The sequence below is a fragment of the Mesocricetus auratus genome, unplaced genomic scaffold (genome assembly GCF_017639785.1).
Source record: "Mesocricetus auratus isolate SY011 unplaced genomic scaffold, BCM_Maur_2.0 Super-Scaffold_4256, whole genome shotgun sequence".
Classification (NCBI taxonomy): domain Eukaryota; kingdom Metazoa; phylum Chordata; class Mammalia; order Rodentia; family Cricetidae; genus Mesocricetus; species Mesocricetus auratus.
The window spans coordinates 21,255,770-21,282,983 of record NW_024429182.1 but is presented as its reverse complement, the minus strand read 5'-3'; the positions used below and the strand labels follow the sequence as shown (position 1 = coordinate 21,282,983).

The 27,214-nt window shown below is 46.4% G+C and overlaps 1 protein-coding gene across 1 annotated transcript in view; it reads right to left on the bottom strand.

The window, feature by feature from the left end:
• Positions 1-4,339: 4,339 nt before the first annotated feature.
• Pdlim1 (PDZ and LIM domain 1) overlaps positions 4,340-27,214 on the bottom strand; it is a 48,639-nt gene continuing 25,764 nt past the window's right edge. Inside the window, exons 4-7 of the mRNA XM_005063613.4 lie at positions 25,262-25,461; positions 14,764-14,915; positions 5,133-5,250; positions 4,340-4,861 (exon numbers count right to left, since the gene is read on the bottom strand). Of these exons, the coding sequence (XP_005063670.1) occupies positions 4,675-4,861; positions 5,133-5,250; positions 14,764-14,915; positions 25,262-25,461 (657 nt within the window). The 3' untranslated portion in view covers positions 4,340-4,674. The remainder of the gene's footprint in view (positions 4,862-5,132; positions 5,251-14,763; positions 14,916-25,261; positions 25,462-27,214) is intronic.

The following is a 27,214-nucleotide window of genomic DNA, read 5'->3' as shown; positions in this document are numbered from 1 at the left end:
GTTTCTGTCTGGTAGTCCTGTCTAGAGGTGAGAATGAGGTGTTGAAGTCTCCCACTATAAGTGTGTGGGACTTTATATGTGATTTGAGTTTTAGTAATGTTTCTTTTATGAATGTGGGTACCTTTGTATTTGGGACATAGATATTCAAAATTGAAACTTCATCTTGGTGGATCTCTCCTGTGATGAGTATGAAGTACCCTCCTTCATCTCTTTTGGTTGATATTATTTTGAAATCTAGTTTGTTAGATATTAGGATTGCTACCCCCACTTGTTTCTTGGGTCCATTTGATTGGAAAATATTTTCCCAACCCTTAACTCTGAGGTAATGTCTGTCTTTGAGGCTGAGGTGTGTTTCTTGTATGCAGCAGAAGGATGGGTTTTTTTCTTTGAATCCATTCTGTTAGCCTGTGTCTCTTTATGGACAAGTTAAGACCATTAATATTGATGGATATTAGAGGCCATTGATTGCTCACTCTTGTTTGTTTTGGAATAGTTGATGGTGGTGGAATTATATGTGGATTTCCACCTCTTTTCTTTTGGCTGTTGGCAAAGTGGGATTATCTATTGCCTATGTTTTTCTGGTTGTAGTTAACTCCCTTGGGTTGGGGTTTTCCTTCCAGAACTTTTTGTAGGGCTGGGTTAGTGGATACATATTGTTTAAATCTGGTTTTGTCATAGAATGTCTTGTTTTCTCCATCTATAGTGATTGAAAGCTTTGCTGGGTATAACAGTCTGGGCTGGCATCCGTGGTCTCTTAGTGTTGGCAGAATATCTATCCAGGACCTTCTGGCTTTCAGGGTTTCCATGGAGAAGTCAGGTGTAATTCTGATAGGTTTGCTTTTGTATGTTACTTGCCCTTTTTTCTTTGCTGCTCTTAATATTCTTTATTTATTCTGTATGTTCGGGGTCTTTACTATTATGTGGCAAGGGGATTTCCTTTTGTGGTCCACTCCATTTGGTGTTCTGTAAGCTTCTTGCACCTTCATTGGCATGTCTTTCTTTAAGTTGGGAAAGTTTTCTTCTATGATTTTGTTGAATATGTTTTCTGCCCCTTTGAGGTAGATTTCTTCACCTTCTTCTATATACCTATTATTCTTAGGTTTGGTCTTTTCATGGTGTCCCATAATTCCTGGATATTTTGTGTTAGAGATTTGTTGGCCTTAAGATTTTCTTTGGTCGATGAATCTGTTTCCCCTAGTGTATCTTCAACACCTGAGATTCTCTCTTCCATCTCTTGTATTCTGTTGGTTATGCTTGTATCTATAGTACCTGACCATTTGCCCAGCTTTTCTATTTCCAGCATTCCTTCAGACTGTGTTTTTATTGTCTCTATTTCAGCTTTGAATCCTTGTACTTTTTTAATTGTTTCTTGTAATTTTTGCTTTGTCTTTTCCTCTCTTTCTTGCATTTGTTGAAGTTTTTGGTTTGTCTTTTCTTCCATTTCTTGCATTTTCTGCATTTTTTGGATCATTTTTCCTCCATTTCTTGCAATTCTTGTATTTTTTGGTTTGTTTTTTCTTCCATGCCTTTAAGGGATCTTCTCATATCTTCTTTGAGGGCCTCTATCATTTTCATGAAGTTGCTTTTAAGGTCTTTCTCATCTGCTTCTTCCGCAATAGACTGTTCAGGTCTTGTTGGTGTAAATTCTCTAGTTTCTGGTGATGTCATATTAGTTTTTTTTTGTTGGTGGGTGTTTTTGTATTGTCTCCTTCCTATCATTTCTTCCTGTGGGCGCAGAAGGATTTTCTTCCTCCCCTGGAGGGTATGTGACCCCTTTCCAGTGGGTGGGAGCAGGTCCAATACCCTGGTGGCTTTCCTCTTGTGTGGATGGAGGCCTTCCTAGTATCAGGACCTTAGCAAACTCTAGGTAGGCTGGACCCTTGCCTCACCTGTCCCGTGGGTGGAGACTGAGACTTGGAAGCTGGCAGTCTCTGTGTGGACTGATTCCCGTCCAGCTAGGATCCAGATCTGCTGTGTACAGTCCTCAGGTCTCTGGTGGTTCTCCTCAGGCCACTGGAAAGCAGGCTGGAGACAGACCACCTACCTCACCTGTCCTGTGGGTGGAGAATGGACTTGGAAGCTGGCAGTCCCTGTGCGGGCTGAATCCCGTCGGTGTGGGATCCAGATCCACTGTGCTCAGTCCTCAGGTCTCCGGTGTTTCTCCTCTCTGTCTTTTTTATCTTCTACCATTATGGCTCTCTGACTTTCTTCTTGATTTTTATTAATTGATGGTTGACCTTGACTAGGCTTTTTTCTAAAGCTACTGGAAGTTAAAGTGCTGCTTGTGTGATTAGCTTCTGAGGAAGAGCACCTGTCAGGCATGCCCATGGGCAATGTAGGGAACCTCTGAGTTGAATCAGGACTCCCCAAGACCAAGTCCCCCCCCCCCCCCGCACAAAAGAGATTTATTTGCCCCAGAGGGAGAGAGAGCAGGGAATAAGAAACAAAGACAGGAGATAGAGGACGAGGGATAAGGGGGAGGGAACAGGGGAGAGAGGAGGAGAAATGACAGGGAGAAGGGAAGGGGTATTTGTCCTGGGATGGGAACAAAGGACTGCCTCTGGGTAGAGAGGAGACAGAGGTGGCTCATAGACAAAAGGTGGCTTATAAAGTAAAAAGGGAAACCCTGTGCTATGATGAGGTGTTTAATTTTAATAAGGCACGTTAATTAGGTGAACCCAAGGGTGCTTTTGATTGATGGACTTCAATACTTGGATAGCTGCACCTTGGTAGTCAACCTCAGGAGGAGGAATTGGCCAAATTAGGAAACAGACCTCAGGGGCTAGCTTCAGGAATGTAATCCAACAGTTTTTAGAAAGGCAAAGAGAATGGGGAAGGAGGACAAGGCCTGTGAGAACCACATTTGTGAGCTAGAGTCCCTTCAGGCAACAGATATCTATGAATATGGCCTAAGAAAAATTGTAAACTGACTTAAAACAAGGTGAGGTGCTTGTTTGTATGCGATTGTTGTAATGTGCCTGCAGTATTCTCAAGCCCGAGCCCAGCAGCAGCAGCACAGGACCACAGCAATATCGAAGGGCTGGATATGCAAGCGTGTAGACTAACTGGGTAAATGGCAAACATCTGATTAGCACACTGTGTAGACAAGCTAAAGGACACACTAATCATTACCCATCTCTGAGCTCTCTGCTAAGTTACAATCCTGATGCATCCTACCTTTATAGTCCTGGAAATGGGTTAGTGAGGCTTACATTAACACCAGCTGGTGAAGCTAGCCACCTGTTATTTGGGCAGTGTGGGGTTTTGAATGAAAATGGCCCCCATAAACTTATATTGACTGCTTGATCTCAGTCAATGGTACTATTGTTTGGGGAAGGATTTGGAGATGTGGTCTTGGTGGAGGAAGTGTGTCACTGGAGTCAGGCTTTGAGGTTTCAAAAGACTCACACCATCCCTGATGTGTCTGTCTCTCTTCCTCTTGCATGTGGACTAAGATGTAAGCTCTGGCTTGTTCCTTTGCTCTGCCATCATGGACTTGAAACCCCTGAAACTGGAGACTAAATTAAATGATTTCTTCTATAAAGTGCCTTAGACATGGAGTTTTATCACAGCAATATAAAAGTTACTAAGACAGGAAGTTTTATTCCCTCAAACTCCAGGACAACTTCACTGAAACAGACTCAGACATCATATGTTAGCGGGGTTGTTTGAATGAGAGTGGCCCATAGGCACAGAACACTTGGTCTCCACTTGTGGTGCTGACTGGGAGGATTCAAGGGGAAAGTTAGAGGAAGTGTGTCACTTGAGGTAGACTTTGAGAGTTTAATGTCTCCACACAACTTCTAGTTCACTCTCTCCACTTGTAGTTAAGGACATGAGCTCTCCCCTTCCTGTTCCAGCTGCCATACAATGTGCTGCCATGACTCCCTCAAATACCGTAAGCCCAAATAAAATCGTTCTTCTAAAGTTGCCTCCATCGTGTTTTACTGCAGCAAGAGAAAAGTAACTAAGATAATTAGCATTAATCAATGACACTTATAGCAGGCCTCAAAGACATAAAGGAACAGAGCATGTTCATAGCAATCTTCTCACATCCAGGAAAAAGGCCTGTGACTCTCACAACTAAGAAACCAAAATTGCCGGGCGTTGGTGGCACACGCCTTTAATCCCAGCACTCAGGAGGCAGAGGTAGGCGGATGTCTGTGAGTTTGAGGCCAGCCTGGTCTACAAGAGCTAGTTCCAGGACAGCCTCCAAAGCCACAGAGAAACCCTGTCTCCAAGAAAAAAAAAAAAGGAACCAAAACCAAGAGGGAGACTCTGGGTTTCATGAGGTAGTATACAGAACACAGGCAGGGTCAACTAAGAGGCCACACACTGCTTTTGAGTCTAAATTTATTAAGTAAAACAAAATTAACGTGAGAGATACTACATTTGGCTTCGTTCCATTGTGACCAATGTCCATTTGCAGCAGAGAAGACCCAAGTGAAGAAGGTGCTTGGTGGTGCTAGAGAAGGGACAAGGGGCAAAACCATTTCCAGTAATGGAAAAGCAGGTGTCACACTGCTAGTGGGAGTCAGCACAGGTGAAACTCAATGGTCACCAAGCAGGACTGACACTAGGTAAGGCGTGACTGTCAGGGAGGAGAGGCGAGAACATTCAGAGGACCACGCACAGCAGGCTAGGTGGTGGGTGCAGGCAGGGCAGTCCTCTCAATCACTTGGGGAACACGGTGACCACATCATAGCCCTCAGGTGGTGTGACCCGCTCCCGCGCATGCTTTTCACAGTAAATCTGATCCTCTACAAAGAAATGACCCTTCTGTTTCAAGTTGGTGCCACAGTCGGTGCACACATAGCATTCAGGGTGGCGGTGATGGTCCCTCAGCTTCACAAACATTCCTCTGCAGGAGGGAGGGAACAGGGCTGCATTAGTGACACCTGACACCTGAGCCCTGTATTGTCCTTCCAGAGCTGAGGCCTGGCCCTCTTCAGAGGCCCCACAGCATGCCTCTGGCTGTGAATAGGAAGGGCTCATCATTCCAGAAGCCTCTCCCATGTAGACACAACAGTTCTTAATGTTCTGGTCAATCTGTTTACTTAAGCTATGCAACCCCCGGAAATTCCCCCACTTCCATGGTTTGCCCAACCTTTACACCAGAAGTCAATACTCACACAATGCCAGTACCACATTTGTCACACATGGGCAGCTTCTGAGCATTTCCAACTGATGCAGCCACTTTGGTGACCGGAGCTTTAACACTTCTGAATCCTGAGGGCTTGTTGGGATCCCCTGGAAGGAGGAAAATACCCATATTAGACAGGAAGTGAAAATTCAGTATCTCTGAGCTATCTCAGAACCCCCTGTAAATCTGTGTTCAAGGAAAGCCACAGTCACTGGGATCAGACAGTCGGTGACTCCGTGGGCCAGTTGCTTAACCTTCCTTTTTTTTTTTTTTTTGTTTTTGTTTTGTTTTACAAGACAGGTTTTCTCTGTATTGTTTTGGAGGCTGTCAGACAGCCCAGCCTCGAAGTCACAGAGATTCACCTGCCTCTGCCTCCCGAGTGCTGGGATTAAAGGTGTGCGCCACCACCACCAGGCTTAGCCTTCCATTTTTGTAAAATAGATCACTCTCCCTTTCATTGTTATAAAGAAAATATTTTTTAAACCCAATACAGAAAGCCCCCCTACCTAGCATATGACCAGCTCTCACAACACAAATCACATAAAACTCAACTCACACAAGTGCAAACACTAACATCGGTCAAGTATGTCACCGGCTCCAAGACTGGGAAATCCTGCCCTTGGCTAATGGACATGGACAAGTGTGAGCCTGAAATTTACATGTGTGGCTGGGTCATGCCCCCATAGCATTTCTGTCCTATGCCATGGGAACAACAAGCCTCAGTGGGTGCCTCTACCTTGTCCAGGCGCCTGGAAAGAGAAGATTTGGGGTGCCACACCAAGCAGAGCCACCGCTAACCCTAACCCCCCTGATGCTAACACAATGGGAGCCACCGCTAACCACTACCCCCTGATGCTAACACAATGGGAGCCACCGCTAACCACTACCCCCTGATGCTAACACAATGGGAGCCACCGCTAACCACTACCCCCTGATGCTAACACAATGGGAGCCACCGCTAACCACTACCCCCTGATGCTAACACAATGGGAGCCACCGCTAACCACTACCCCCTGATGCTAACACAATGGGAGCCACCGCTAACCACTACCCCCTGATGCTAACACAATGGGAGCCACCGCTAACCACTACCCCCTGATGCTAACACAATGGGAGCCACCGCTAACCACTACCCCCTGATGCTAACACAATGGGAGCCACCGCTAACCACTACCCCTGATGCTAACACAATGGGAGCCACCGCTAACCACTACCCCCTGATGCTAACACAATGGGAGCCACCGCTAACCACTACCCCCTGATGCTAACACAATGGGAGCCACCGCTAACCACTACCCCCTGATGCTAACACAATGGGAGCCACCGCTAACCACTACCCCCTGATGCTAACACAATGGGAGCCACCGCTAACCCTAACCCCCTGATGCTAACACAATGGGAGCCACCGCTAACCACTACCCCCTGATGCTAACACAATGGGAGCCACCGCTAACCACTACCCCCTGATGCTAACACAATGGGAGCCACCGCTAACCACTACCCCCTGATGCTAACACAATGGGAGCCACCGCTAACCACTACCCCTGATGCTAACACAATGGGAGCCACCGCTAACCACTACCCCCTGATGCTAACACAATGGGAGCCACCGCTAACCACTACCCCCTGATGCTAACACAATGGGAGCCACCGCTAACCACTACCCCCTGATGCTAACACAATGGGAGCCACCGCTAACCACTACCCCCTGATGCTAACACAATGGGAGCCACCGCTAACCACTACCCCCTGATGCTAACACAATGGGAGCCACCGCTAACCACTACCCCCTGATGCTAACACAATGGGAGCCACCGCTAACCACTACCCCCTGATGCTAACACAATGGGAGCCACCGCTAACCACTACCCCCTGATGCTAACACAATGGGAGCCACCGCTAACCACTACCCCCTGATGCTAACACAATGGGAGCCACCGCTAACCACTACCCCCTGATGCTAACACAATGGGAGCCACCGCTAACCACTACCCCCTGATGCTAACACAATGGGAGCCACCGCTAACCACTACCCCCTGATGCTAACACAATGGGAGCCACCGCTAACCACTACCCCCTGATGCTAACACAATGGGAGCCACCGCTAACCACTACCCCCTGATGCTAACACAATGGGAGCCACCGCTAACCACTACCCCCTGATGCTAACACAATGGGAGCCACCGCTAACCACTACCCCCCTGATGCTAACACAATGGGAGAATGAGTGTAAGTTGCTTTGCTGGCCTGTGGAGAGCAAGGAAAGCATTTAGTCTTTACTAAGAGTATTTTAAAGTGTCCTGTCCTTTCAAAAGTCCTTCAGGTTGCTGTCATTAATACTGTGTGCTCTCACATTGGGACCAGATACCCATCTGACAACCCATGAGATGGAGCAAAGTTTAGAGATCCTCTGTAGATGAGCTCAGGAAAAGCTCAGCCATGCCCTCACCTCAATGATCCCACACCCCAAATTACAGGGGGCATTCTTCCTTTCCTTTGGAAGAAGTCCCCAGTTCAAACTTCTGTAATTGCATTTATATTAATTTTCTTATTTATTAAAATATTTCATTAAAATGTTTTTGTGCCTGCCGGGCGTTGGTGGCGCACGCCTATAATCCCAGCATGTGGGAGGCAGAGGCAGGCGGATCTCTGTGAGTTCGAGGCCAGCCTGGTCTACAAGAGCTAGTTCCAAGACAGCCTCCAAAGCCACAGAGAAACCCTGTCTCGAAAAACAAAATAAAATAAAATAAAATGTTTTTGTGCTTAAAACTTTTTGATGGCTCAGTGTTTAAGAGCACTGGTTACTCTTCCAAACTACCTAAGTTCAATTCCTAGCATCCTCACGGTGGCTCACAACTGTCTGTGACTCCAGTTCTAGGGGATCTGATGCCTTCTTCTAGTCTGCTTGGACAGCAGGCACACATATAGCCATAGAGACAAATGCAGGCAAAACACCCATGCACATAATTTTTTAAATTTAATTTTAAAAGTTACATTTATTTAGTGTGTATATGTGCACTCACATATGTACAGGGATGTGCATGCCATGCATTTAGTGTGTGTGTGTGTATACCCACATATGTGCAAGGATGTGCATGCCATGCATTTAGTGTGTGTGTGTGTGTGTGTGTGTGTGCATACCGTGCATTTATTTAGTGTGCATGTGTGTGCATCCACATATGTACAGGGGTGTGCGTGCTGTGCTATGTTGAGGGAAGGTAATTTAAAGGACAACTCATAGGACTTGGTTTGAAGTGTGAGTTGTGGGGTTCAAACTCAGGTTTGGCAGCAAGCTCCTTTGCCTGATGAGCCATCTCATCAGCCCTAAAATGTTTGGGATTGAACTTAAGGCCTCCCTCACACAGGCTGCAGCTCAGCTAATGTTTTAATGGTTCCTTTGGTTTGGTTTGGGGTTTTTGTTTTGTTTTTTTGTTTGTTTTTTGATGGATTGATTTTTTTTGAGACAAGGTCTCTCTATGTAGCCCTGACTGTCCTGGAACTCACAGACATCCACCTGCCTCTGTCTCCCAAGTGCTGGAATTAAAGGACTGTGCCCCTTAGCTTTCTATCAAAGGCAAACTCTTCCCCTCACCCAACCTCAGACCTACACGAAGACATCTCTGAAGGGCTGTGGCAAGCAGCTGCCTCAGGCATCCTGCCTCAAAGCACAGCAAACAGGCTCCCACACTTTCTGTCTGACAGGAAGGAAACAGCAGCACCTCTGCACGCAGTGACAGTGTGGAGCAGCAAACAGACCACAGAAAGGACCAACTCAGCGAGGGCTGGGGTCTCAAATATAAGCTTTCCTCTTCCCTGCTCACAGAGCCAGCAAGAAAACCGCCGGGAATAAGAGAAGGTGCAGAAGGGTAGAAGGAGACAAGGCAGGGAGAGATGTGAAATCTTTACTGGTAAGATGAGCCACACCCTTTTCTGAACTGAAGAGACTGGGCACAGGAGGACCTTTGTGCTGAAGCAGTCCTCATTCTCAGCCCTACAGCGCCACCTGCTGGCTCCAGGTTGTTTTCTCTTACTTAAAAAGCCAGCTCTGGGCTTTCCTTTGCAAATAGCTTACTACTGGATTTTATACAACTACAAATATTCCCAAATGTCTCTTCTTCCAGGAAACCCTTCATCCAAGAATCATTTTTTGTTTGTTTCTGGAAGAGGAAGAAAAATCGCTAAATAAAGGACAGCTATTTCTCTACTCATTTCGCTACTCCATGATCTTCCATGGTTCCACCAGGCCTACAGAATAAAGCCCATGATCCTAACAATGGCAGTTCTCTAAAACCTGACTCCGGGTCATTGGAGGGTCCCAGAAGCCCTGACAGCAGCCAGCATGAACCTAGGGATTTGCTGGCTGCATCTCCAGCTTCTCCATCTGAGGAGCCTCCAGACACCACTGTTTGCTTCGGGTATGCTATCTCCTTCCATACCTCCAGACTTCTTCAAGATATCCGTCTACCGACAGACGAATGAGCACACAGACAATGGACTGGGATTCTACTTTAAAAGGACAGGAAGAGGCCAGCATGGCGGTTCAGAAGGTAACGCAAAAGGGGAAGAACCAATTTCCGGAAGTTGTCCATATGTCCACTGTGGCACACAGGTACACCACACACACACACACACACACACACACACACACACACACACACAAATAAATAAATGCAATAGAAAATTTAAGGAAAGTAATTATGATGCGTGCTACAACACGTATAGATGTTGTACTGAGTGAATGAGGCCATCACAAAAAGGGAAAACTATGAGGCAGCCAGAGGCTAGAGGAAAGAATGGGAAGGTGGGTTTAATAGGATCAGTTACTAATCTACAGGACTAAGAATTCTGAGGATGGATGGCAGTGATGGCAGCGTCTTACACGTGCACATGGTAACTGAACACTTAAAAGTGATTGCAGTGGGAAATTTTGTGGTATGTGTATTTCACAGTTAAACCAACCTGCACGTTTCTTCTTTTGCCTACAAATGTTATGACTTGCCCAGAGCAAGAGGAAACACAAGAGAAGCAACGGATGAGCCCCTCTCAGAAGCAGGAGCTGCTCTGGTGGAATTTTCTGGGTTTATCACCAACGCTGCTCAAATTGTTCGGGCACCTAGCCGCACTGAGCATTTCCCAAACTTAGCCCTTCCTGCAGCCCTGTTGCCATGGGCTGCCCTCATGGGTTGCATACAAATGCTAGAGCTCAGAGGGGCCAGCAACCTACTCAAGGCCTCATGGCAGGTCACAGGTGGACCCTGGATGCCAGTGTTTCCACCCACAGACTTCTCTCTGAACCACAGGCCTCTCCCAATCATAGCAGCACACATCTGAGTGTCTCATAACAGTGGCCAGTGATCCGGGCTTTGCCCGTTCAACCTCAGGTGAAAACACGCTTCTGGGCTCTCCCAGAGAGCCTGCTCCACGTGATGAATGCTTGTTTAGAATGGATAAATTTCCTTAAGTGAAAATTTAACACAAGCACACATCAAAAGACATGGGAGTCTCCCTGATAATGAGTTTGACGATTATTTTATATGCCATCCTAGAACCTGCATCCAGTGACTGATGGAAGCAGAGGCAGGCACCCACAGCTAAACACTGAACTGAACTCCTGGAACCCAGTGCAGAGAGGGAGAACTGATGAGCAAAGGAGTCAAGACTGAGCTGGTTTAACCCACAGAAACAGATGACCTGAACAAGGGGGAGCTCTTGGACCCCAGACTGATGACTGGGAGGCCAGCATGGAACTGATCCAGACCCCCTGAATATGGGTGTCAGTGAGGAGACCTAGGCAATCTATGGGGCCTTGGGTAGTAGATCAGTATTTATTCCTGGCATACAAATGGACTTTGGGACCCCATCCCACAGTGAGGGATGCTCTCTCAGCCTGGACTCTTGGGGGAGGGCCCAGGCCCTGCCCTGGATGAAATGACAAACTCTGGAGATCTCCCATGGAGGTCCTCACCCTCCCTGGGGAAAAGAGTGGGGAATGGGTGGGGGGCTGGGAGCGCTGGGAGGAGCTAGGGGGAGGAAGGGAGGGAGAGGGAGCTGGGACTGACATGTGAAGCAAGCTTGTTTCTAATTTAAATTTTAAAAATCTTAAAAAAAAAGACATGGGAGCAATGATTAGCAGTACCATCACCTTTCTTTTTTAGCAAAATCCTAGTTTTGAGGCAAGAAAGCATCCAGTATAAGAAATAAAAAAATAAAATAAAATCATAAAGTCCAAATTATACAATTAGGTACAGCCTGGCAACTAAACTCCAATCAATAAAATGAAAGTGAATGGTAGTGTGTATAAAATGTAAGTGAATGATAGTAAGTATAAAATGTAAGTGAACAGTAGTGTGTATAAAATGTAAGTGAACGGCAGTGTGTATAATAGAATGTAAGTGAATGGTAGTGTGTATAATAGAATGTAAGCGAACAGTAGTGTGTATAATAGAATGTAAGCGAACAGTAGTGTGTATAAAATGTAAGCGAATGGTAGTGTGTATAAAATGTAAGTGAATAGTAGTGTGTATAAAATGTAAGTGAACGGTAGTGTGTATAAAATGTAAGCGAATGGTAGTGTGTATAAAATGTAAGTGAATAGTAGTGTGTATAAAATGTAAGTGAACGGTAGTGTGTATAAAATGTAAGCAAACGGTAGTGTGTATAATGCAGCAGTGGTGAACTTCTGGAAAGGAGACCGATGGCTCATCTGACGGAGGATTCTCCATTTAGCCTTGGCCCCTTCTGCTGTGGGAGAATCCTTCTGTACGCTGTGAATATGTATTGCTCCCACTGGTTAATAATAAAGCTGATTTGGCCTATAGCAAGGCAGAATAAGGCTAGGTGGGAAATCCAGACTGAAAATACAGAGAGGAAGAAGGGCGGAGCCAAAAGAGGGATGAGAGCCAGGCACCAGAGGAGCAAGATGCTGGAGGACAGGTAAAGCCATGAGCCATGTGACAAAAATATAGATTAATAGAAATGGGTTCAGTTTTAAGAGCTGGTTAATAAGTAATAAGCCCAAGCTACATTTTACAACATTAAGCCTCTGGAGTGATTATTTAGAATCAGCTATGTAATGGGGCAGGACAGAGAGACCACCATTTACACCCTTCCTTCCTCCCTCCCTGGTACCTGGAAGTAAGAATGATGGCCAGGGCTCCGGCAGCCAGTTAGGATAACCTCGAACATGAGAGCTATGGGTTTTGGTTACTGGGGCAGAAGAGGAAAATGGGTCTTGGTGCTATAAACATGGATCCACAATCCTTTGCTTAGATCTTCATCTATGAGCCCAGATGAGTTTTGTGGTACAGTCTGTGTCCTATTTGGGTGCTCAGACAGGCTGACTTTGCCCACCTTAACTGACGTGTCCATCTGCTTACTCAAGATAAAATCACCTGCCCCTTCTCATGTGTTATGACAGAGCTGTTATCCCTACAGGTTGGATCTCAAGATGTTTGTCAAGCAGGCCTAATAGTGGAGTTTAAGCAACGTCTAGCTTGCTTACTGCTAAAATAACAACAATGTTCCCCACAAAAGCACCACTTTGGTTATACTTTCATGGGGGTATAAATTGCCCCTCTCTACAGAATCCACGCCACTGAGGAGGGGGCCCAGTTATGGTGTATTCAGGGAAGTTTCCTGACCCAGGTATCTGTCCCTAAAGTACTATAAGTGTTCACTGTGGGGAAAGTTAAGAGTATAGACGGCAGAACATCAGCTAGGTGCCTGAGTCTTAGGGAAGGGGACAGAGTATGGAGGAGTAGACATCACAGGGACCAGATCAGTATATAAAGCAGTTCCGCAGGACAGGAGCAGGGGGCACTGATGGAAAGTGCCCAGGGTGGTGACGAGTCTGAAGACTTGCTAGACAAAGCAGTTATGAGAAGACAAAACCTTCGTGCCTGTTACCAGTCTCCTCACTACATTCCTCAGCTACTGAATGAAGACCTCCCTTCTGTCTGATTGGACGCCACTTCAACATACATGGAATGCGATGTCTCCAGGCAGCGCTGTCTTCTGAGACCGGCAGACTCATCAGAACTCATGCATGGACAACTGAAGCACAAAGGCCACACTCACTACAACCCTAGCTCTCTAATGTATGTATGGCAAGAAACAGATGGCCAGGCATGAAGCTATTTAAATAAAGCCTACAAGTCACAAGGGATTGCTATCTAGAATATACAATAAACTCAAAATATTAAACACCAAAAACAAAACCCTCACCTCCCAATCAATTAATGAGCCAAAGTACAGATGGCCAAGAGGACATGAAACAATGCTCAGCATCCTTGCTCATCAGGGAAATGAAAATTAAAACTGTACCGAGATTGCATCCTACCCCTCTCAGAATGGCTGTCCATATAAAAATAAGCAGCAACAAATGCTAGCAAGAATGTGGGGTACAAAGTCACCCTCATACATTGCTTGTGGGAATTGAAACCAAGGCAGCCACTGGGAAAATCAGTACAGCGGTTCCTCAAAAAATTAAAAATAGGACATATGCTCCAGCTATACCACTCCTGGAAATATACCCTAAGGAACCTAGGTCAGCGTAGCAGACACCTGGTCATCCATGTTTATTGTAACATGCTGCACAATCAATAACCAACTTATACTAGAGTCAACCTAAATGTCCATTAACAGATGGCTGGGTAAAGAAAATATGGTACATATGACTGACTAACGTGTGTAAGGACAGGAGAGGTTAATAAGGTCAAATTATGTGACATACCTGAATGAAAATGCCATTATAAAACCATCATTTTGAACAATAAATCTGTAACAACATAAAATAGGGGCTGGAGATATGGCTCAGTGCCTAAGAGCTCTGACTACTCTTTTAGAGGACCAAGTTCAGTTCCCAGCACCCATATGGTGACTCAAAATGACTACCTGTAACTCTAGTTCCAGGAAATCCAACACCATTCTTGCCTCCACAATCACACACACACACACACACACACACACACACACACACACACACACACTTGAAAATACTGTACAACCAGGATTAAAGAGATGGCTCAGTAGTTAAAAGCAATTGTTGCTCTTGCAGAGGACCCGGGTTCAGTTCCCGGCACCTAAACTGTGATTGACAGATGCTCTTAGCTACAGCTTTCTTGTAGCCTCTGCAGGTACCTCGTGCATATGGTAAACACACAACTGTGCAGGCAAAGCAACCATACTTGTAAAATAACATTAAATAGATATTTTTAAGAAAGACTGAGCCAGAAATGTATAATCCAGAGAGGGGGCGCTCTTGTCCCATCCCCTACTCCTAACCTAGTAACCCTTCACCCCAAGTGCTGGAAATAGAACCCAGGGCTATATGCATATTACATAGGTTCTACCTTAAGCATTCTACAGCTGATCTATATTTGAGTCCCCTCTCCCTCTCCCCTGCTCCTCTTTTCAATAAGTGTTTTGCAATTAAAAAAAAAAGTCAACGTCAAGGCAGAAGTGGTGGTGTGTGCTCATACAACCCAAGACTCTGGGGAGGATGGCAGCTCCGGGCTGCACAGGGAGACGCAACCTTCCACAGAAAGCTGTGCTCTCTCCACCTAGAATGGGCTATGCTCACCCATGTGCTAACAGTGACAGAGTCTCCACGGGGTCCTTACCTTTCCCGTCTGACTCCAGGATCTCCTGAAGAAGCAGGAAGGAGGTGGACTGTTTGGGGGGCTCGTTTAACTCCTGCTTCTCCTGAAGCATCTTGTAAACTTCGGATTCCTTGTCGATGATGAGGCTGCCTGAAGGATGAGGCTGATCCAAGCTAAGAAGAATGTTTGGAAATCCATTAGGGCAAGGGTCAAAAGTTAGGCTCAGAACTTCACCAGGCACTCCCTTCCAAGCAAACACACACTGACTGAAAGAATGGACAGTGATTATCCCATGTCTCCAACCCTCTTGACAATGTTATAAGGGGTCCTGGTAGGCAGAACTGGCTGCCACTTTAATACCATAAGAGGCTATTTTCCCAAATAGTATCTGCAATTCAATTACATTTTTGCAAACTCCCACAGATGGGGAATTCTTCCCTTCTTTTTAAATTACATAATCAACATTATGTCAAGAGAAAATTTTGAAGAGGAAAAATTTCAACCACAACCTGACCACTATAGCTCAGCTGGGATCCCTTGCGGTGGTGGCGGGGGCATGGGGGAGAGGCCCATGCATTCCTTGCACGAGTAGAAACCTCATCTCTTCATTCCCCATGTCAAAATGCTTCTCATGCCTCCAGACATCCTCCGTCATTCAGAATGGAGCTTAGACCTCTATGCCTCTAGCTGGAGGCAGCAGTCTTGACCCGCCCCGTTCTCAAGGGCTGAGGCAAGAAGGAAAACTTCACATGCTTTGCTATGTAAAGGTTCAGACCCCCGGGACCAGGCAAGCCAGACCTTGCCTCCTACTCCTTCCTCCTGTCACTCTGTAGGCCCCAGGGCAAGCTAAGGCAGGCACTACTGTGAAGCTCTTTTTCACTGGGCCAAGACTTGTGGCTGCAGGAGGATGGTGGAAGCGAGGTAACCCTTCAGGTGGAGACTGTACTGAGCCTGTCTCCTCTCACATCCCCGGCTCCCAGGCATGACCAAGTCCCACTGTGGCCTATCGGCAAGACCCACTAGCTGTGTAACCTGTCCCTCTGCTGCCATGCTCAGCCTTGGAACAGACATATTTTCAACCAGAGGTCAGAGACATATTTTCAGAATCAAGGCGGATTCGTGGTGTAGCTCAATATAATCTCACCTGACTTAGAGCCAAATACTTGCAGTGTTTAAAGCTAACTCCTCTGGAATAAATGCTCATTTACATAAAGGAGTAAGGCCCTGGAGATGTGGCCTTTCCTCAGCACAGCTGTGACTGAAGCAGCCAGCCTCCTGCCAGGCATTGCTCTCTCTGCCTGCTCCTGCCTCTACTGTTACCCTCATGTATTTCCAGGGACTCTGCCTCATACCGCCTCAGAGGCGATTTGACCTTGACTTATAGTCCCACTCATCCCCACCCCTTACAGCCCTCTAACTCACCTCCTACTGCACACTCTTCTTGTATTTATGTCTGGATGTCTGGATTCCCCTGGGAGGTAAGCAAGCATATTGCCCAGGTCCAGCTCAGCGCATAGCCCAGGCTCAGAGCTTGGCATCAGTGAGTATAGATGATACTTCCTCCTACCTATGCTCTCCCTGATCCTGTGAGCTCACCCCGAAACTATGTAGGGTCGTGGGGGACCCACCTCCTGAGCCCACATGCACTCTTCCCTCTCACTTCTATAACTCGTTTAGAAGCGGCCTGAGGGACACTGCCCAAAAGGAGCAGAGCACAAGGACCAGATGAGTTACCAGTAACGGATGTTAGCAATGCATGCAGACAGGGTTACTCATATAAATACACAAGCTGCAGTTGCTGGGGTGTGAGCTCTCAGCATCCACAGCCCTAAAGGACACAGGCAGGAGCAAAGGAATTATAGCCACTACATTCATTCACTATTTCCCACCCACCATTGTTCAATTGGTTCACATTCCATTTTGAAAAGAAAAGTATGTTTTCCACGGATAATTTCCTCTAAGTTACTGCCTCTCCCTGCTCCCCTCTCCCTTTCTGTCTCTCCTTTTTCTCTCCTCTGAGACAAGCTGTAGGGCAGCCAGGACAGCCTCCTGGAATGCTTCCATACCCAGTGAAAGACTCAAGCACAGGGATAAAGCCGCAGGTGTTTCCCTTGGACCCCAACCATATTCTGACAACAAAGAAAACAATGCCCATATGGTGACATCAGCTCTGCTGCTGCTGGGCAAGGTTGATGCTGGCTGCTCCTGCCACCTCTGGCTCGCCACGAGTAGGTGGAAGCAGCCACCCTTGCCCGGCCTGCCCACAGCAGCTGGCGTCTAGCTACACCTGTCTGTCTCTCTCCGTCTCCTTGAAGGAAAGCATGGGGCAGTTTAAGTGAATGCCTTGTGAAGCAGTTTTAAGCCAGGGTCTTCTACCAGTACCTTGGCTTGTTAGATACTTAAATCTTTGAGTTTTGAGCCTGGAACCTGCCCTATAATAAGCATATTACACTATTCTTTATTAATCTTTTTCCTATTACTCTTAGAACTATTTTAAAATCAAGATCATGCATGGAATGTTTGGGGGAAGAATTTTTTCTCTTATTTGTTGTATGTTATGTCTGGAAGCCACCAAGGGAACACTAAAAATAACAGGACTAAACCACAAGGTCATCATATATTCTTCCAGCAAACAGCCTTGGGAATCATTCCAAGGAAGGAAGAACGAGAGAGAGAGAGAGAGAGAGAGAGAGAGAGAGAGACAGAGACAGAGACAGAGACAGAGACAGAGACAGAGACAGAGACAGAGACAGAGAGACAGAGAGACAGAGACAGAGACAGACAGAGACAGAGACAGAGACAATAATGGTAACATCTTTATATGCTGGCATTTTATAAAGTATTTTCAATATCCATTACCCTAACCAAAACACTGTCAACCTAACTCAAGAAAACAGTACAAGACGCAGAAATTCTAAGTCTTGGACATTAGGCTATAAGATACTAAAGTAATATCTGAAAAAGTAATTAGGATAAAAGCCTGCATAAGAAATGGGGGGAAAGATTCTTGTTTATATATATACAGATATTAAAAGTAAATAAATAAGGACTCTACAGTGAGCCAGGCCTGCACTCCCAGCAGTCAGAGGCTGAGACAGGAGGCCCAAGAGTTCACATATTTCAGAGAGAGATAGAGAGATCAAATTAACTCTACATAGCCTCTTCCCTGTAATAAAGAGAAGAAAGTATTTCCTGACTTACTTAATGAAGCAAATACCACCCTAATATAAAACCAGATAACATTAAAAAAGAAAAGAAGTGAGTATTCCTCATAAAGACATAAATTTCATAGCAAATAAAATTCAACAATATATAAAAAGACTTATATGTCACAGCCAAGTAGCATGTACTATTTAAAAATCAGTCAAGGTGTTAATCATTTGACCATATCAGCAGATTCACAAGAAAAAAATAATTTGACTACACAGGAGGCTGAGACAGAAGGATCAAAAGTGCAAGCTTTGCCCAGTCTGCATAGTGAGTCAAGGCCAGCTGCCTTCTGAGAGCTCAAAATAAAAAGTACAAGAGGGCTGGGGATGTAGCTCAGTGGGGAGCACTCACTCAGCACGCAGGGGGAGCACTCACTCAGCACACAGGGGGAGCACTCAGCACACAAGAGGCTCTCGTTCAGCCCTTGGTACTGCCAAACAGCAGATAAAAGCTGAGTACACGCCCCTCTGTTCTTAGCACTTTGGAGTCTGAGGCAGGAGGATTGCCACCAGTTCAAAGGCCAGCCTGTCTTACATGGTGAACTCCAATGCCAGCCTGAACTATAGTATGAAACCCTGTCCCCACCCCCACCCCCACCCCTTAGGAAAACCGGAAAGAAAGAATCTATAACGAGCCAAGTCCATGAATTAGATTCTACAGTTCATACAAAGAGGCACAAAAAGGAAAAGTTAGGAACAATTTCAAAAAAGAATAAAATGTGAGGAACTGGTCTCCAGGGTTTCAAACTCCTCGCACAGCTATTGTGATCAACAACCCCCCATTGTTTATCTCATACCCACTCGATTAACTCAAACGCCTAAGATTAAAACATAAGAAGGAAAATCATGTTTAAAAAATTTTAAGTAGGGATTTTTGACCTCTAGGGATAGGCAGACTTAAGACGCCAAAAGAGTGACTGGTAAAAGGACAAACTGGTAAAGGAGTCCTCCTTAAAAGTCAGGTCTGCTTTGTTGGGGCACTTCCCTCTGTGTCTCTCTGGGTTCTGCTTTCCCTGTCTCCAGTTTAGTTTTTGTTCTGGAGACAAGATCTCACTGCGTAACCAATGCTGGCTGTGAAATCCTGATCTCCTGCCTTGGCCTCTGGAGTGCTGGGATGCCAGGCACACACCATGCCTGACCCTGATAAATGCTAAGAATGTTGTCTGTTCCCATCTGTCAGGGTGTCTCCTAACTTCCCCTTGATTCTTACATTGCTTGATCAGTTGTGTTGTTTGGTGGTCACATGTTTGACATTTTTCCAGTTTGCTTTTTGCTAAATTCTAGTTTTAATCCATTGTGGGTGGAACAGATACTTGCTGTTACATCAGTTTAAGTTCATTAAGATGTGCTTTAAGTCTCTCTTAACACTCTCTCACGTGTATCTGAGAAGTGATGTGGGTTTTTTAAAAGCTTCATCATTTATGATGAATGTATTGGTAAGTCTCTAGTCTCGTTATTTTGAGGCATACGATGTATTTCTGCTCATTATTCACTCCATAGTGATATATGGCACTGGAATTAGCCTCGGCTCTCAAACAATAGCACTGTACACACTAATTGGCCTCTCCTCCCTTCCTCCTATTCTCCCCACTCCTCTGGCAAGCTTGAGTTTAGTCTGTTAAGAAGTAACTATAAACGGTATATTTAATGCCAGTGTTCACACGCTTACTGCTAGCATAAAGAAGCAGCACCTGATTCTATTATGTCTATCTTACAGCCTGTGTGTGTGTGTGTGTGTGTTTTTCTGCTATATTCTTGCTGGATGTAGTGATGTGCTCCAGATTCTTCCCTCACCTAGTTACCCTGGCTACGATGCAGAAGAGCAACCAGACTGCACAACCTCGGCCCCTTCTCCACCTTGGTGGGTAAGCCTTTAGCTTTCATCACTGAGTGGCATCTTTAAAAAGATGAAAGGAGCCTGAATATCCATCAACAGATAGATGGAAGAAGAAAATCCTGACACACGCTTTGGAGCAGTGTGCTAAGAGGAATGTGAATGTGCCGGTCGACAGAGACGAACACTGCACGACCCCACTTGCGGGAGGATCCCACGACAAAGCACAGTGGTGGCTTCCAGGAGCTTGGGGCGAGACAGAAGTCGTTCATTGCATACAGAATTTCAGCTTCTCAAACTGAACAAATTCAACAGATCTGCAGCATAACTTAGCACACGTGATTACAGTAGTAAATTTTATGCCATGTGGTTTTTACCACACTTTAAAAAGGAAAAAAAGAAACCACCTTATTGGTATATAAAGAAAACCTGGACGACTTTTCAAGGAATTGTGCTGAGGAGGCCTCAGAAGGTCACATACTTTACGGTTCTGTTAATGAAACATTCTTGAGCTAACAAAGCTGTAACCATGAGAGATTGGTGGGATGGAGGCTGTGCAGGGAGGGACATGGGTGTGCTGGGTGTGGCTGGGGTGGGTGCAGCAACACGGTGGAATCCTGGTGCAGACTCAAACGCTTTTGTTGAGAGAGGTGGATCCGGCTAGCCTGGAACTGGCTCTGTAGACCAGGCTGGCCTCCGACTCACAGAGATCCACATGCCTCTGCCTCCAGAGGGCTGAGATTGAAGGGAGGTGTCGCCACGCCCCGCTGACTCAAATGCTCTTTACACTGTGTTCCTGTCCATCTTCTACTTGATAATTCAGGATGGCATCCCCAGCCCAGCTCTGTGGGTCACGTCTGTCATCCCAAACTCAGGAAGCTGAGAGGATGACTGTAGTTCCAGGTCAGCCTAGGCTTCAGAATAAGACCTTGTCTCAAGAACAAACACCAAAAGAGTCAGCATCAAGGGAACCTGGACAAGGAATAAGAGACCCCTTTGTACTGTTTCCCACAGCTTCATACACTTCTGCAGCTATCTCAGAAGAAAAGGCTTAACTCGTTTATGAATCCCTTGTCTCAAACAGAAGTACTAACTGTAAGTGATGCAGAGATTTTAGTTCTTGGCTCATCTTAAGGTTGGGCTAAGAAAATCAAACTGAGGGACCAGAGGAATGGCTCAGCAGTTTAGAACACTGACTGCTCTTACAGAGCACCAGAGTTCAATTCCCAGCTCCCACGTGACCACTAACAACTGTTCCAAGGGATCCAGCGCCCTCTTCAGGACTCCCAAGGCACTGCACACACAAGGTGTACAAACATGTAGATAAAACACCCATACACACAGAAAACAAATCTCAAAAGAAATTTAAAAAGACAGTAAGATGAAAGATGGGCATGGTGCCGCATGCCTTTAACCCAGCACTCAAGAGGCAAAGGCAGGCGGGTCTCTATAAATTCAAGCCAGCCTGGTCTACAGAGTAAGTTCCAGGACATCCAAAGAATGAGGCCCCTGTCTCAAACACGTGCACACACACACACACACACACACACACACATGTGCACGCGCACACGGACGGATGGACAGATGAGTGAGCTGAAACAGAAAAATCCTTCATGTTTCATGATATCCTAGAAAATAAGAGCTTGGGTTTCAGATGTCCCAGACTATTACTTGATAATTACTTAAAATAAAAATAAATTTTAAAAGGAATTCTGGGAAAGTTTATGTATTTGGTTGTGAAGTGGATGCCTGGTCTAAATGTTCCCTGAATTTTAGTCTCCTATGATAAGAAGCAAGGAATAACTGGACATCAGGAGAAAAGGGAAGAACATTCAGACCCAGACACTGTGGGTGTAGGCACATCAGCTACAGAGACAAGCAGCCTTCATGTAGACAAGCAGCTCCCAGCTAGGCAGAGCTAACATGATCCCCTACTACCTTTTGAATAGACAGCAATGAAACCTTTATCTCCACTTACTTAAAAGTCTGTCTCCTGAGTGTCGGGGGAGGGATACCCTGAACACAATTTGGAAGACCTAGTACTCTGGGATTTTTTTGTTGTTGTTGGTTATGGGAGCTCGGCCACTTATACCATGAAGAGGCCATCACCTCAGCAGGATGCTGGTCAATGGTACCCATAGCTGAACTTAGGCAATGACTTGGGGGGGGGGGGCGGGGAAGAAGTTCACAGTAGGCCAAGGCAAATCTTCCCTGGAAGGGGCTCATATGCTTCCCCCTCCTCCACTCTGAGCCCCTGGCACTTGGAGGTGCTGAGGCAGAGTTCTCCCACAGCAATGAAATCAGCAGTAACAAGCGTTCACTCAGTACCTTCTGGCACAAGGCACTGCCTTCCCTTGACAAGCTGGTGGGAAGGCAAGTGATTAAGGACCCCGCCTTAAAGCTCAGGAAACAAGGCTTCAGAGGACTTACAGGGTTTGCCTAAGGTTACTCGGCTGGCGGGGCAGAGCCAGATTCTAGGACTCCAATCTACAAGCTGTAGAAAGTGACAGACATCACATAAATTATGAAATCCAGTCTCCGCATTACCAAATGCCGACAGGTCCCCTCTACACACAATTGGAGAGCTGAGAGAAGAGGGGCTGGCAACATTTCTGTCACTGGAACGGCACACACAATAGGCACTCAAAAAAGAGCTGCTGAGCTGAAGTCGCCTAGAGGGCAAGGGCTGCAGAGGCCTCCCTCTTCATCCCTCCCCTTCCCTCTCCTTCCCTCTGCTGTATGCCAGAAGGTCTGCTGAGGAGACCCCTCCACCTGCCTTCCCAGGTGGCAATGCGGCCTGGCCTGCTTGGGATGCAGCTGTACCAAGACCTACAAGACAGACAGCCACACACACGGCAGAATGTTCTGAAGAGCTTGGGACAAACACACACACACACACACACACACACACACACACACACACACCAGGGTGAGCCCCAGGGAATGGGTGATGACCTCAGATGCAAAGCATGTAGTGAACCAGTTCTGGAACCTCAGCGAATTCAGACTAAACAGTGGGGGGTGAGCCAGCTCTGGGCCTTGTGCTGAGCATGGAGGGTTACTGAGTGGCTGCTGGGTTGGCAGGATCCTCTGTTTCTCCTTTCTGAGAGCATTCTAGAAACAAACCAACAGGCAGAGGTCTGTGTACAAGAAACATGGCGGGCTCAGCAGCTCCTTGGCCTCTAGCTTCAGGGATTCCTGCTCCTTCCTTACATTCATTCTCAAAGAAGTAGATAATAGGCCCCTTTTGCTCAAGGAGACATGATAAAGACCCTCGGGCCGCTGCTACAGCCAAAGAGACCATGACAGGAGGGGGGGGAGGGGGAGGCAGGAATCAGGAAGCAAGAGGGAAGAAGAAAGAAGACATTAACGAAGGAAAAATATCTAATGCAGCCACACTAAAAATACTTCCCAGGCACATACTTCTCCCAGTACATAGCAGTTCTTTCAATTAAGGATGTGTCATTTCCTGGGTTATTAAATCCAGATCATGGAACATTCCACTCTGGGACAGTAAAATAAGGGTCACATTCCCAGCCTCTCCAAGCACTCAAAACACAGGAATGGTGGCCCTTGGTATTCAAACCACTCTTCACTGAGCTACATGCGAGCTTCCCTTCAGGGAGTGATGCTTAGGGGACCCCCTGTGTAGTTTCCTCATGTAATCTCAGCATCCCCATGAGGACCTTGAAGGGTATCAATGTGTTGAGCAGGTAAGACCTCCCAGGAACCATGATTTGGGGAAGCAGCAGGGGTGTGGCCACTGCTATTAGGCCAGTGATCTTCTGAAACCAAAACCTCACTGGGCTCTAAGGAACATACAGGCTCTGTCCTGTCCTGTCCTCTGAGTATCAGGGACAGAGACTCTCATGCAGTGGATGCCCAATTGCCTTAGTATCTTCCTGATCTGTCTCTGTTTGCCTCCCTCCCTCCCTCCTTTCCTCTCTCTCCAATCCCTCCTTCTGGTCCCCTAAAGACAACGGGGTTCCTGGCACAGCCTGGGACTGTAACCCCTCTTAACTTGCATTTGAAACAGTTAGTTTATGACAAAAGAATCAAGACAGATTATAAAGGTGAAGAAGAAAAAAAAATGAATGTCAACATGGACTTTTGGAGTTAACAGAAAATCCGAGTTAGTAAAGATCCTGAGAGACCAGACAACTTTGGAATGTACTGTGTTTTCCAACAAAATTTGAATGTCACCAACATTTAAAAGTTGGCAATTTCAGGTTTAAAAAAATTTTTCCAACTTGTGTTTCAGTGAAAGTAAGCAGCAGAGGTGGGAATTCTAGACCTGCATGCACTTTTGGCTGGAACCAAGGATCCTCATACCTGTGGGCAGGGCATGCGCATGGGCATCACAAGTACAATTCAGTAACATTTGATCTGGGAGCACCACCCTGTGCTCCTTAACCTGCCGGCCCACTCTCAGGAGTATGAATTGTCAACTTCGAATCTACTTCCCACCCTCCTAACTTGACACCCTCACACCCAGTTCCCTTTCCATGGGCAGCTGAAGTGTCTAAATCTGTCCCCTAGAGCAGACAGTAGGCCCCCCGTGCTGGAAGACGCAGGAGACGCAATACAGAGATGAAGGCAGGTACAACCAACAGATCTGTGACAAAGGAAGGTGCCTGCCTGGTTCCACCGACATTCCCATCTCTTCCCTTCCCGGGTCAGAACCCAATCCTATGGGTGAGCACTTGCAGTCTCAAGGATTTCCCTCTATCGTTTCTGGTCTGCTCTGGTGAGGAAGCAGGCACTGTGTCACCACTGCCCACACTGGGGCACCTCCCCTGCTCAGATCGGGTGGGAAACATAGACACAAACCAGACCATCATGAGGAGTCCTCTCAAGGATTCTACAGTGTCAGGATACAACAGCCCACGTCCATCAGCTGAGGATGTGTGACCACAGCATTCAGGACAAGACCTAGTCCCAATCGTTACAAGATCTATGTGTGTCAGAACAGGGCTGGGCATTTTATGTTTTATTTCTCTCTCCTGTCAGTGTGCGGGCAGTGTAGGTCACACATGTTCATGGGAGTGTGGAGGCTGGAGGGTGACATCAGGAAGCTTCCTCCATGGTTCCTCATCTTGTTCATCGAACCCAGAGCTCACTCATGTGGCTAGTCTGGCCAGCCTGCTTGCTCCAGATGCCCCCTGGTCTGAACCTCTGAAGTGCAGGCGTGACAGACAGGCCACCTAGCATTTATACATGCTCTAGGAACAGAACCCTGATACTCACACTTGAACAGCAGGCACTGCAGACAACCTGTAAGGCACTGTTACAGCAACACATTCTTATTTTTACTATGATCCTACAAAGAGGAGGGAGGGAGCCCCTTTCAACTTATGAAGAAGTCAAATGCAAAATAGTCCCTCCCAGGATGAGTGGTTCAACTTGCTAGGAAAAAACTAGTGGGAAAGGCCTCTCCCAGGACTAGCCTGGAGGTGGGGGGTGGGGGTCTACTTACTGTCTGCTTTTCGCCTCCTCCCCACCGCCTGCCGTCTTGGACTCCACGGCACTGTTGAAGTTGGAGATGTTTTCAGGAGAGTAGAGGCCAGTAGGGTTGTTGTACTGGTTTGTGATGATCCGGGAGGCAGCACTGGGGGCAGGTGAGGCAATAAATGGCATGGCACTTCGGTTGTGGGCACTCCCTATGTGCAGGACCTCCTGAAGGCAGAGAGCAGAGGAGAGATCAAGGAGGTATCCACCCAGTCCCCTCATCACGTGCAGTGCGGGAGAACAGCCAGGGAGAACTTCCAGCTAAGCCACGGCAGCCCTGGTTCAAATCTAACTTCGGCTGGGGATACAGGGGCCCAGACAAACACAAGGAGACAGTGCACGGCCGCACGTCCCACACACTCAATCAGGCCCATCTTTGCTTCTTCCCCAAAGCCCAGCAGATCTGATCTCTGGGGCCCTCTGGGAGGATAACGCTTCGTGCCTTGGGCTACCAGAACCCAGGTAAGAGCTGAAGAAGCATGCTTTCAGGACACATTCCAGAGGCATTAGGGAGAGGAGAGGTGGCTTAGGTCATCACAAAGTCCTCAACGCTAGAAGGTGTAGATAAATTCCGGGTTAGGTCATCCCGGAAAGAGGGTATTAGGAACACAGGAGGGACGGTTGCTGACTGCACAGTCTCAGTCCTTGCGCAGACGGCAGAGGGGCAGAGGGCCTACTGTTCTCTGTGGGAACACAAAGTGGAAGGTTCTAGAAGCCGGGTTGAAGGCAGAACCTGTAGAGGGAGGACTTTTGAAGTTTCTGTGTCTCCCTGCCCTTCTCTCCTTAACGTGAGAACATCTCCAGAAGTCTGGTGAACACTTGCAATGACAAGCTCTTTAAGGCATTTGTACAAACCAAAGCACTTTTTTTCTAGGGGGAGGGTGGGGATGTGACCCTGGCTGTTCGATCTGTAGACCAGGCTGGACTCAAAACTCAGAGATTCACCTTCCTCTGCCTCCTGAGTGCTGGAACTAAATGTGTACACCACCACCAGCACCCAGATAAACTATTTAACTAACATTGCTTTAAAAAATAATCACAAATTACCTGATGACTCAGTTAGCAAGGTTCTCCCTGATCCAGTGCTCAAAATCAATCCAGTGGCCAGTGCCACAAGCTCTTTGGGAATTCCTAAACTTAAAATGTTTTCGGAGTGCCCAAGAAAATACTTCTAAACCCTGCTTTCTTCCTCAAACACCCTAATAACTGAAAAGAATCCTCTAGGCCCTCTATTGCTCCTTTTTCCTCCTTTAAAAAAAGAAACTTCAGTGTCTAATTGGAAAACATTATGAATGAAAACTAACAGTTAAATTTATCACAAAGCTAATTTAAAGTAAAGGTTAGCGTAGACATATTTTTATGATAAAAATGTCTTTTTCATTATTCCAGAAAATTGTCTCTTTAAGTCAGAATTAGTGAGGTTTAACTGACTTTGTCCATATCTGCACAAATAATCAAAAGAGGCTTGTATGCTTTTTGTTTTCTATTTTGTTTTGAGACAGGATCTCTCTATGCAGCCCTGGCTGTCCTGGAACTCACTAGGTTGGCTTCAAACTCACAGAGATCCACCTGTTTATGCCACCAAGCCTGACCATAAATAATCACAAAAGAGGATATTAAAGAAAAAGATGACCATAATCAAGGAATGGTTAAGTAGTTTTATGTACACTGACTCAAAGGAACCCTGAGAGCATTGACTGTGAGGTCAGCAGCTGTTTACAGAAGAGGCCTGGGGCTCTCACCCCATCTCTAGGGCAGCATGGGCAACACGACAGCATCCAGCATGCATCCTTCTGTCTCCACAGTGATTCTGGGAGCAGCACAGGATGCTTATTCTTTAGTCTTGGCTCAATTTTTCCATGACACTTTGTTTGGCTGTGGGCAAGTTATGCCTCTCTGAGCCCATTTCTCAAGGCTCCTT